This window comes from Myodes glareolus, chromosome 6 (genome assembly GCF_982192425.1).
Source record: "Myodes glareolus chromosome 6, mMyoGla1.1, whole genome shotgun sequence".
Classification (NCBI taxonomy): domain Eukaryota; kingdom Metazoa; phylum Chordata; class Mammalia; order Rodentia; family Cricetidae; genus Myodes; species Myodes glareolus.
In genome coordinates, this window is record NC_142031.1 from 7263023 (window position 1) to 7275776 (window position 12754).

At 46.9% G+C, this 12754-nt stretch overlaps 1 protein-coding gene across 4 annotated transcripts in view; it reads right to left on the bottom strand.

Annotated features, from left to right (window-relative positions):
- The window catches only part of Clstn1 (calsyntenin 1), a 65119-nt gene extending 52431 nt beyond the window's left edge, over positions 1-12688 (bottom strand). For 2 of the 4 annotated variants that reach the window (XM_087906867.1, XM_085690259.2), the window contains exon 1: positions 12416-12688. In XM_087906867.1, coding sequence (XP_087762993.1) covers positions 12416-12506 — 91 coding nt within the window. In that variant the 5' untranslated portion in view covers positions 12507-12688. The remainder of the gene's footprint in view (positions 1-12415) is intronic. The other 2 variants (XM_087906868.1, XM_085690260.2) reach the window with 1 other exon arrangement.
- Positions 12689-12754: the final 66 nt, after the last annotated feature.

Consider the following 12754-nt stretch of genomic DNA (forward strand, 5'->3'; position numbering starts at 1 on the left):
TTGATCAGTCACTACTTTATATAATGCACGTTAATAAACAGCTCCTGAAAGACATGTGAAGTGGCCCATGCCTATGGTCCCAGCACTGGGGAGGTAGAGACAGCCTGGGCTATATACAGCAAGACCAAGGGTCAGCAAGGATCAGACAGTCCCCATGGTGGACACAATATCTGCCCTAATCAGGAGCTGCAGCAGGAGGCTCATGCACTATCTCTCGTCTTTGCCTCCATTCCTCCCCTTTACCACACTAGCAGGCTGCTGTCCACCCTTGACCCATCCTGAGCGTTCACTCGGAACTCCTCAGTAACCGGGACTCTCCCTCCCATCTCATCAGCACACGTGACTCGGGAGTTTCCGGCTACGATTGCCCATGTAGTGCTGCTGTGTGTGACTGAGCGTTTTTCTACAAATCTACTCCACTCACACCCACTACAGGCTGAGGAAATTTCAGTGGTCAGTTGGCAAACCTCAAGGGTTTCAAAACGTTAGAAGTAAAATATAAAGAAATAAAATGAAATGTGAGTTCCAAGTTGCTGTCCTCACGGATCAACAAACGACTGAACGAGTGACCTTCTGGTCATCTCAGAATCACCCATAACTGTGGCCCCAGGAAGCACTGTCAGAACAAAGCTGGCTGCCAGTGCTGCACAGTTCCAGAAGGTAGCAGAGGGCATGAAGGGCCGGCTTACAGCAGCAGAACCGGAATACAGAGGAATAAAATACGTTCTGGGTGTCAGGAGGAAAGATTCCAATCAGGGCAGACTAGCCGTGGCTTAATTTTGTCAATATTTGGCTATTTGGGCCAAGGTTCCATCACCCACTTCTGAGTATAGGCCTCAGTTCACCAGCCTATACTCAGATTTCTGAAGGATAAGAAAATTAGTCAGCTTCTAGTTACTCAAGAGGCTGAGGCAGGACTGTTTGGGCCTAAAAGTTCAAGTCCAGCCTCAAGGAACACCATCTTAAAATTAAGACTTACTGGAACCGGGTGGTGGTGGTGCACTGCTTTAATCCCAGCACTCGGGAGGCAGAGGCAAGCAGATCTCTGTGAGTTCGAGGCCAACCTGGACTACAAGAGGTAGTTCTAGGACAGGCTCCAAAGCTACAGAGAAATCCTGTTTCGAAAAACAAAACAAAACAAAACAAAAAGACTATTCGGCTGAGTGCAGTGGAATGTGCCTTTAATTCCAGCACTCCAGAGGCAGAGGCAGGTGGATCTCTATGAGTTCAAAGACAGCCTGGTCTATAAAGTGAGTTTACTCCATGTCCTTAGCTGCTGCCCAATTGCCTTGAGTTTCAGTGTGAGACAGACACTCAGTCTGTCCTTCTGAGCCGCTGCTCAAGCCTGCTCCATCATGCCTGGCCCCAGAGGCCATGCTTGCCTTCACTTTGCCCCAGCTCTGCTCCACCTACCAGGGCAGCCACTCATTCAAGATGACGGGCAGAGGTGTTTCAAGCTCTGCCTTTACTCTATGACAGACTCAGACCTTTGACCCCATACGGTGACTGTTTCTCTCTGCATATTTCCTGGCCTCCTACCAGAGAGGGCACAGGACAGGACTCATGGCCATAAGGGACACGCACCACTACAGCTCTGAGCTGACATCAGAGCAACTGAGCTCACCCACGCTCTGCGTTCTCCAGAGTCGGAACCAGCCCTGGACGAGCCACCTCCGCTCTATAGCCTAGTTGCTGCCAGCTCTGCATTGGGCATCCCAAAAAAAGACTCCTGAAGAATGTGATCACCAGCCAGGTGGTGGCGCACACCTTTAATTCCAGCACTCAGGAGGCAGAAGCAGGCTGATCTCTGAGAGGCCAGTCTAGTCTACAAATCAAGTTCCAGGACAGATAGGGCTGTTACACAGAGAAACCCTGTCTTGAAAAAACAAACAAACAAAAATAGTCAGGATAGTGTTTTTTTGTTTTTTTTTTTTAAAGAGTCAATAAACTCAACTAGTTAAACAAGCAACTAAGTATCAGTGGCAATGAGTGACCTCTAAAACATTTCACAGAAACAAAGACCTGATACTGTGGCCTTTGTTATTAAAGTCCCAGAAGGGGAGCAGTGTGACATCCTGCAGGACAAGACAGGCAAGCTCAATGGTAGTGCTTGCCTGTCACACACAAAGCCAAGTTTAATCCCCAATAAAGGAGGGGGTGGAAGGGAAAGGGGGGAGCAGAAAAGGAGTGAGGGTGGGGGTTCAGAAGGGAGGGCAAGAAGAAAAGGAGCGGAGGAGGTGGAAAAGGGAAAAAGAAAGAAAATCCATCCTAATAATACCTAAATGATAGTTTAAAAGAGGATTATTTGGGAGGGGGTGGAATCTGAGACAGGGTTTCTCTGTGTAGCCCTGGCTGTCCTGGAACTCGCTCTGTAGACCAGGCTGGTCTCAAACTCAGAGATCTAGGATTAGGCATGTGCTAGGATTAAAGGTATGTGCCACCACACGGCTTAAAAAGGGTTTAAATATATCTAATTCATCTAGAAAAAGCATTCAAGTTTTTTTCCCCTAATATGTGTGTGTGCACAGAAGTTTGGGGGCATCCACCTCAGCAAGATGTGGGGGTCAGGGAACAACTTTCAGAACTCGGTTCTCTCCTTCCACCATGTTTCTTTTTTCTTTTTTTGATTTCAAATAAACATTTAGTGTAAAAACAATGTTTCTTTTTAAACTGAACTTTTTTTTACATCTATTGTTCCATTCAAATGTTTTATCATCTTACATGATATCTTCAAAATCTGTTGTCAAGGATACATATAGAAAAGCTTTTTTAAATAAATAGAAACAAAGGTATTTTTCAGTTTTTATTATAAGATGACATAAAAAGTTTACTCAACAGAAGTAATTTTATTACTATTCTGGGGAGGGAAGTCACCAAATGTTTTGTGCAGACAATGCTAGCCTTCTTTTAAGCATTAAGCGCATAACTGCTTAAGAAATGAATAAGCAATAATTCTACAACTACATATTCCTTAAAATAATCTATTTTTCATTTTTTTTAACATATGTGCACAGCTTTAGCAAATTAAAGCCCAAGAGAAATGCTCAGAACCCACACCCAGCAGCCAACCCAGAGCTCAGTGAAGTCAGGAGAGCTTCCCAGCCAGGGCTCCAGCAGCCAACACTGCAGTTCCCTCTTCCCTATATTCTAAACACAAAAACCAGAAACTAAGAACTTAATACACAAATCACAGCCACACTATTTAAACAGCCTCACAGTAAACACACCATAAAGACCATGAGAATCCAGCTCGGCGCTCCAGGCTTGTGGGGCAGGCGCCTTTACCTGCTGAGCAGTCCTGCTCGCCCAACAGTTAAGGTTTTTCTAGCCGCATTCTACTTTAATATTACTTATTTTACATGTATGAGTGTTTCGCCTGTATGAATGTATGCACACCATGTACATGTAGTGCCCCCATAGATTCCCCTGGAACTGGAATTATGGATGGTCATGAACTGCCATGTGAGCACTGGGAACTGAACCTGGGTCCTCTGCAAGAACCTCAAGCCAGTGCCATCTCTCCAGCCCCCGAATTGTTCTGCTTTTGCAATACTGAGGATCAAATCCAGGACCTTACACACACAGCGTGTGCTCTAGCAAAAAGTCACACTTGAGCCATAATATTTATCTTATTTTTATTTATGTGTATGTCACATGTGTGCCTGTGGTGAGGGAGGTCGGGAGAGGGCATCGGATCCCTGATATGTGTATGTATATGTCACACATGTGCCTGTGCGTGAGGGAGGTCTGGAGAGGGTATCCGATCCCTGATATGTGTATGTATATGTCACACGTGTGCGTGTGCGTGACGGAGGTCAGGAGAGGGCATCGGATCCCCGGAAGCTGGAGGGACAGGCAGTTGTGAGCTGCCTGGTTAAGGTAGCTGGGAACCGAACTCAGCAGTTTCTCTGGACTGGCAGCAGCAAGGCCTCTTCACTGCTGTGCCACACTGCAGCCCGGGATGTTTATTTTCTGTCTGAGACTTTGAAGTAGGAGTTACTCCTGGGCTAACCAAACACAGGCACTCACACACCTGGGCACAGCCTTTTTAAACCCTTGCCAAGCTTTGCTTGGGAATCACACACAGGTGTCGACAGCTATTTAGAGAATCTCAGATCAGCCCTCACCAACGCAGGGCTTATAATCCACCCCGAGGATCTGTGAGATACCCTGCCATTAACGCAGCGCTGTACCTGGGGACTCGGGCACAAAGCCGCCAATCCCCACTGCCAGTTCCCGCCCCACTGTTCTTCCACACACTTTACCCAGAGGAGGCCAGAAAAAAATTAGAGACACGTCAGCACACACTGTTCTATTTCTTTGATAAAGGTTTGAAATGCATGGCAGGGAAAAAAAGATGAGGGATTAGCTGGGAATTTTAATTACTGTCATTCTAGGTACTAATCCCGTATGCAATTTGAAACTGGCAGGAATTAGCCAACATACTTAAAGGTAAACACAATCTGTTTGACCCAGGGTTTTAATCCCCCCAAATCATGCATCAAACCCACCTGCTCTCAATGTCTCTGGTGAACTTAGAATAACATGGCTCTGACAAGGTGCTGTGCACACAAAGAAGGGGCAGCCTGCATCCTGAGGCTACTAAAGAATAAAAGGCCAGAGTCTCCCCATGAGGCAGGAGGCGGGCATCAACTGGAAGGATCAGCTGGGAGACTGTGCCCTGGCTGGTCCATCTGAAAGGCTGAGGCAGGAGGACTGCTAAAAGCTAAAGGCCAGCCTGGGTGATAGTGTAAATTCTAAGACAGTCTGGGATACATAGTAAGACTGTGTCAAAAAAAAAAAAAAAAGTGTGCAGTATACACACACGAGTGCGGTTTGAGCTGTAGAGTACTTGCCTAGTAAGCACAAAGTCACACTCAAGTGTGAGGTGTGTGTGTCTGCAATCCCCAACACCCATAAACTGGGCATAATTAACTAGCACATGCCTGGTCCCAGCACATGGAGGCACAGGCAGAAGGATCAGAAGTTCAAGGGTCATTCTCAGTTAAGTTATGTCTCAAAAAACTTTTAAGTATTGGGAAGAACTTAGAATATTTTTGTTTCTTTCATTTTAAAGAGGTATTAAAGATGGCATTTATTCTTACTAAGTTTCAAAGTACATTTGATTCTAAAAGCATGTCTCTAAATGTTTGTACTAGGATTAAGATTGGGTAAATAAGGAACATTAATTAAAGAATAAAATCAAAGGACCAGACAAAACAATTTTCTTTTTAAACCCCAGTCTTCGATTAGCATAACAAAAATATAACAAATGAGCAATTGTCATTGTCTAAGCTACTTGTAGCCTAGGAATTCATGTGGCATTTCCGACCCCTTCATGAAGCTTGGCCCTACTCAGAAGACTAGCCTCACAGTCTGCATGTGTCCCCAGTATGAGCTGGCTCCATCTCAGATCACCAAACATGAGAACCTGGGAGATACTGGGCCACAAAATGGTGTGGGTCAGAGTGAAAAGTGACAAAGAGTCTCAGGCTGAGATGACGCCAAGATAGGAAAGATAGGACTTGGTCCAAAGGAAAGCAGAGCATGAGAGAGGCTTTGTATCCCGAGTCCCATAGGTGCACACAGCCTGTCTGTCCAAGGGGGTGGGGGACCGGCTGTGCTAGCAGAAGACAATGCCTTCAAAGTTCCTTCCAGCTCAGTTCAAAACCTGGGGCACAGACGTGAAGGAAGGAACTGGTTAGGTGAAATGTTTCTTTGCCCCATTAAGAAAAAACCAGCAACCTCCAACTTAAGAACAGACAACTGGAAATGTCTGAGCAGAAAACTGCTCCCTTGAGTGACTATGGAGGTCACAGGGCGCCGCAGCCTCTGAGAAACAGTCTGAGGTTAAACAGTTAAACATAAGGAGATTACGCATGAGGTTAAGGCTGGGAGGTGGTGGGGCACACCTATAATCCCAGCACTGGGGGGTGGCAAGTGACAGCAGGATCACAACTGCAAGGTCACACACACAGTGAGTCAGAGGCCAGCTCAGGAGACTGTGTATCACAGCCGGGCAGCTCAGCATGCAATTAGCAAGTTCAGACCGCCAGCCCCACGGCAGAGCTAGGTGTGCTCAAGAAGGTCTATGACCCCACCCCTGGGGAGGAGAAATGGAGACACTTGGATTCGCTCGCCAGCCAGTCTAGCCGACTGGTAAGCTCTGGCTCAGTGAGAACCCCTGGATGGAAGTATAAGCTGGAGGTCAACGGAGGAGGACACCTGATGTCAACCTCTGACACATACATAGAAACACACACGCAGAGTTTATGGCACATGCATCTCCACAGCACTGTTTCAAAGGGAGTGCTGGGATGTAGCTCAGCAGCACAGCCTAGTAGGCACAAGGTTCCATCTGCAGTCTAATTACTTAGCACTTAATTAATTTTTAAATGGTTATAGGAAACAGAGGTCTTTCGACCTCAACTCTGCTCGGAGACTGAGTGGTGACCTAGCATGCATGAGCCTGGGTTCAGTTCCCAGACCAAAGGCAAAAGATGAAGAAAAGGAAAGAGTTAAACAGGGAATCTGAGCACAGACTCAATGGGAGTTCTTTGGACAGGGAAGCAACCTGATCTGAAACAGGAGAAAGAGACAATGTCCACCCCGACCAAAGAGGCTCAGAGACAAGCACGGGCCTTCTTTTGGTATGCTGCCTGCCACCAGCTTCCTGCTGGGGTTCGGCATGGAAGGAAGTTGACCTTCAATGCATTTTTATAGGCTTTTAAGACACTTCATATCCAGTTACTTTGAAATAACTGAATCTTTGCAGAGAACCAAAAAAAAAAAAAAAAAAAAAAAGCACCCAGCAAGACGTCCTGTGAAAATGCCCAGTCTAATAATATCATCCAAAAGCTAAATGATCAAATGAGCGGAACCATACCTAAAACGCTGCAGGCAACGGGCGGATGAACTCTGACACAGTGGTGGTCGCTCTTCAGGTAACCTGTCCAGGACGGGGCTGTCACAGCATGAGGCACGGGGACATTTGAGGAGCCTCTGCTTGTGTCTAAGGACCCCGTGGAGTCTGGGTTTTTTAACAATGAAAGACATGACTCTGCAGAAATCATCTCCGCCAGACAAGAGAGCACATTCCTCACCTTCTGTGGAAGCTGTATTTTTATTTTAAATTTCCATTTGTAAACATGGATTTTCTTTGAGAAACTCTGCTTCTTCCAAATCAAGACCACAAGAAAAGCAAGGCAGAATGTTCTGAAGCCTCAACTAGAATAGCCTGGAATTCACTACATGGTCCAGGCTTGCTTCAAACTCATGGCAATCCTCCTGCTTCACCCTCCTGAACTTTATGATGACAGGTATAAGTCATCATGCCTGTTCTTTTTTCCATTTTTAAAAAGGATTTATTTACCTTTTTTTTTTATGTGTGTTTTGCAAGCATGTATGTCTGTGCCCCCACGTGTGTGCAGTGCCCTTGGAGACCAGATGAGGGCACCAGATCCACCAGAACTGGAAGTTGTGAACCACCAAGTGGTTGTCAGGAACCAGACTTAGGTCTCTGCAAGAGCAATAACTCCTCCTAACCACTGAGCCATCTCTCCAGTCCTGCTTCTATTTTTAGTGGGTTTTTTAATATTGTATTTCTTTATTTTGGTGGGAGAGCTTGTACGGGTATGGCGTGTCATGACACACATGTGGTGATCAGAGGACTACTTGCAGGAGTTGGTTCTCTCCTACCATGTGAGTCCCAGAAACTGAACTTACAACCAGTCTTAATGAAAAGTGCCTTTACCCACTAAGCCATCTCACCAGTTCTGTTTCAATTCTTTCACATAAAATAAAATTCTATCAAAAAAAAATCACATATTTCTGTCTTACAAAGCAATAATAAAAATAATGCAATTAGTTTATCATTTGCAATAGGGTCTCATATGGCCCAAGCTAGCCTCTAACTTTCTATGCGCCCAAGAATGACCTCAAAGTACTGACTCTCCTGCCTCTACCTCCAAGTGCTAGGATTATAGGTGCACATCATGGCACCTGAGTTTCAATAACTCAGTGCTGCGAAACTTCACTGATCTCAGGTTTATCATTTTAAACATTCAGACTTGTTTTAAATTAGTTTACCCCATTACTGAAACATGTTACAATTATAGCATTTTCTGATTTTGATATAAAAATGCTATATTTCACAATAATGTCATTTTAGGCCATATTCTTCATATCTAAAATATGAGGGCTTTTTTTGAGACAGGATTTCTCTGTATAGCTCTGGCCATCTTGAAACTCACTCTGTAGACCAGGCTGACCTCGAACTCACAGAGATCGGCCTGCCTCTGTCTCCCGAGTGTGGGGATTAAAGGCGTGCACCACCATGCCCAGCCTCGAAATGAACTTGTAATCATCCTACAGAAAAGCAATTTCTATGAAACTGTTGGGTTTTATTCTCTCTCTTGAAGTATATGGTCAAAGTATGAATTACTCCCTAATCAAGTACTTCAATTAATCAAGCAGCGACACACCAAGAATTAGTAATATTTTATTAATTCTTCTACATCTACAGATCCAAATAAATAAATAAAAGTGTTAGATTAAGAACAATAATTCTATATTGAAATGGTTCCCTGATTCAAAGTTATTTCTAAAAACCTATTTAACAAGAGCTAGCAAGATGGCTAAAAGGTATGCCTCCTCCCCAAATAATAAACAAATAATGTAAAAAAAATTAATGAGGTAAATGCTATACAAAACTGAATAAGTGAAGTAGAGAAAGGAAGACTCAGGGATACAGAGAGAGAGGGAATGTATCTCAAGGGAAAATTCAGCTGTCAAATGGGACAGTGAAGAAGGGTTAGGCGTGCCTATCACATGCTTTACTGTTGGTATTTGATTTTGAAACAAAAACAAAAAACAACAATAACAACTAATGCTTCAGTTTCAGGCTGTCAGAAGTCTGTGTGACAATTCTGCCGGGCCGTGGTGGCGCATGCCTTTAACCCCAACCCTCCAGAGACAGAGAGGCAGGCGGATCTCTGAGACTGAGGCCAGCCTGATACACAAAGCTATTTCTAGGACAGCCAGGGCCGCAGAGAGAAACCCTGCCTCAAAAGTAAAGCAAAGAGACAGAGAGAGAGAGAGAGAGAGAGGGAGAGAAATTTGAAAAAATAACAATGGCAATGAATACAACATCATGTAGCTTTTTTTTCTCTACTTCAGTTCCTATTTTCTGATCATAGTTCAAGATCTCCGTGGCCAGACGATAAGCTGCAGCAGACACAACTAACTAAGGCAGAGGCGACCTCTAGTACTCTGAGTTACTTGTTTTGCTTTCGGAGACAGGGTTTCTCTGTGCAGCTTTGGAGCCTGTGCTAGAACTCACTCTGTAGACCAGGCTGGCCTCAAACTCACAGAGATCCGCCTGCCTCTGCCTCCCGAGTGCTGGGATTGAAGGTGTGCGCCGTTGCCACCCGGCTACTTGATCTTTTTTTAATTAAAGTGAAATTCTATAGTACTCTAAAACAAAACAACTAATTAGCTAGACAGGAGGTACATGCCTGTAACCTCAGCAGTAGGAAAGAGCCAAGGGGGAAGCCCCACACTGAGTTCAAGGCCATCCTGGTCTACACAGCAAGCTCCAGGCTACAAAGTGAGACTATCTCAAAGATGGAAAAAGGGAAAAAAAAAATAAGAGTTTCAAGATAATTAATAATGCAATGCAATTTATATTAGGATAGCTATCATTTTCCCTCTAAGTTTGCATGTGAGCTCTAGCCCATTAATAATTATTCAAGGCATATGGAATATGAATAGTAGCTTATGCCATTCTGTCTGGCAACATGAAATGAACTGGATACTGAACTGGAAATGAACTGGAAGTGTGGCCCAGTAAGTAGCAGGGTACCTGCCCAGTCTGGGCAAGGCCCCGGGCTCTGTCTCCAGCACCAACATTGCTGGGAGGACTCAGATGGTAACTGAAATAATGAGTCTACAGAAAACACTGCCACAACTTGGCTATTTACATATAAAACTCATTTGTAACATTTCGAACTGAAATTGTTTTATTAGCATGTCATGGAATATTCATGAATGTGCATACTGATAAAGTAAGAAACAACAAATGCAAAAGAAAAACTGATGTTCAAATGTTTTTATTTTGAAGACTAAGGACCCCAGTGGACCATAACTGCACCAGGGAAAAGCTAGAGAAATAAGATTACAAATGACTCACTCAGCCCAGTGGAAGTTTCCCCTTCCTCTCTGACGGTCTGCCGTAAGGGGGACAATCAGCTGAGACGATACCACAGTTCAACCAAAGTAATTAAATGATGGGCAGTGGACGTAGGTATAGGAACCAACTTAAAAATCGCAGGCTCAAAACGGCAGGGTTACTATCAACTAAACCAAATATGACTTGAACTGTTTCTAAAATACCCAACCCAAGCACTTTTTTTTTTTTTATGTATGGGGTTTTTCCCAAAACTGACGTTTTCCCCCTCTTGGATATATATATCAGGCTTCAAACCTCATTTCAAACTTGGCTTGATATAACTTTAAAAAAATTCAACGCAGCCTAATTAGATACTTAGTGTCGAGGGGGAGCCGACTTTGACAAGAATGGACAGAATGTTCTAAATGAAATAAAAGCAGTTTTCACAGTTTATCGCCCTCCGGGTGGCACACTGGAACAAAGGACGCCTTGGCCTCTTCTGTCCTTTAATTTGTGAACAAGACTTTCCTAAGTCAGGCTAAGGAGAAAAAACAATCTTTTTTTAAAGCTTGCAAAGTTATAATGTGATCATCTCATCCAGATTTCTATTAATCCACCTCTCCCAAAGTTCTTTTCATTATCAAAACACACACTCGAAGAAAACAGATTCAACCATCCTATAGACGATTTACCAAGAATACTTTAAGACCAGGGCCAGTGTTTACAATCTCAAGTTCCACTCAAAAGCCTTTATCTGCAATGCGTAAGCTTCTTGGTGGCAAGCTCAGTCAGTATCAGAAGGCAGGTAAAATGTTTAGCTAAGTGGATGAACAATCACAACAATCAGTTAACAAAGAAATACTATTTGCCACCTACAATCCTAAGGAATTAACTAACGGTGCTTCTAGTTTCTGTGGTAGTCATACAAGCCTTGCACATCACCGTGAGTAAAGCTGCAGGCATGAACACTTGGCTCACACCCGGTGGGTGTGAAGTGGTCACAAACACCTTCTCGATTTCGCCTTTGGGTAAAAGGGTGGGAAGGAAGCGGAGTTTTCGCCTCTGCTACTTCGAAAATCACGTTTAAAGGACTTGGAGAGGAGGCGGAGAGGGGCGAAGTCGTGGTGTCCACCTAGCCGCAGCAGAGAACCGGGATCTTGGGAAAGGGGTGCGGAGGAGTGGATTCTTATGTAAGCACACACCAAAATCCGTGCGTGCATCCCCAGGCTGATGCACTTCTGAGCACCCAACACACGTACACTGCATCCCACCCAGGGGCGCATCCCCCCCCCCAGGCTGAGTTCGCTACCAGAAAGTGGGCTGACCCCCCTCCATGCGTCCCCTGATTTCTCAGATCGACACCTCCACCACCCTGGGGCTACAACTGGGACGGTCAAGGCCCAGGTGCCCCGCCTGGGCATAAAACTGGCTTCCCCAGGCAACTGCAGCGCGCGCCTACGTTCTCCGGAGCTCAATGGCCGGCTCTGCAAGCCTGAACCTGACCCTCCGTAACGAGCCGGCTCCGTGCTCTGCACTCAGCCCGGAGTCCAGCGCCCAAGCAATCAGTCCCACACTCGGGCCAGAACCCTGCGCCCCAATAACACCACGTCGCTCGGCACCGATCCCTGGGCGCTGACACCATTCCCGCAGTGGGTCCTGCACCTGTGCACCTGATAACGATCTCCGCGCTGGGCCCCGAACCTTGCCGGATACGACTTGCGCATTCGGATCCGTACATCGCCCAATACGATGCTTGCACTCGGACCTGGCACCCGAACCTGGACCCTGGCACCATTCCCATACTCGGACCCAAACCCTGCAGCCCTACACGACTCCTGCACTCTGTCCCCACCTTGAACCCGGTTGCTACTCCCGAACTCGGACCCAAACCCTGCTCAATACGATTCGCACACTCGGATCCGAACCCTGGGCCTTGGCAGTATTCCTATACACTCGGACCCGAACCTTGCCTGATACAATGCGCGCACTAGGACCCGAACCCCGGGCTCTGGCACGATTCCCGCACTCGGCCCGGAACCCCGAGGCCCTGCACGACTCCAGCGCTGTACCCACCTTGCCCACAATCCAGCTGCCCCGCATGACTCCCACCCTCGGTCCCCCACCTTGAACCGGGGGTACGGTTCCCGCACCCGGCCCCCGACCCAAACCCACATGACTCCCGCGCTCCGCCCAACCTTGCACCCGGCTATGGTACCCGCACCCGGCTCACCGCGCCCCGCCGCTTACCTCGCGCGGCCCAGACCCCGCCGCCGCACAGCAGCCCGGCCAGCAGCAGCCGGACGGCCGGGGCCAGCGCGGACGCAGGGCGGCGCAGCATCGCTCGGGCTCGGGGCGCCGCGGCCGGCCCGACGCGGAAGCGGCAGAGAGGCGCGCGGGACGGTAAGAGGGGCACAGGCAGCCGGGGGCCCCGCGGCTGGGCGGCGCGGCGAGCACCGGGATGGGAGCAGCAGCCGCCGTGTTGCTGGGCCGCGCGCGCCCTCCCCTAGTCGGCAGCGCTGCGCTGGAGGCGGCGGCTAAGATGGCGGCGGCGCTCTCTCTCGGGTCCGGCGAGGGTACCCGGCCGGG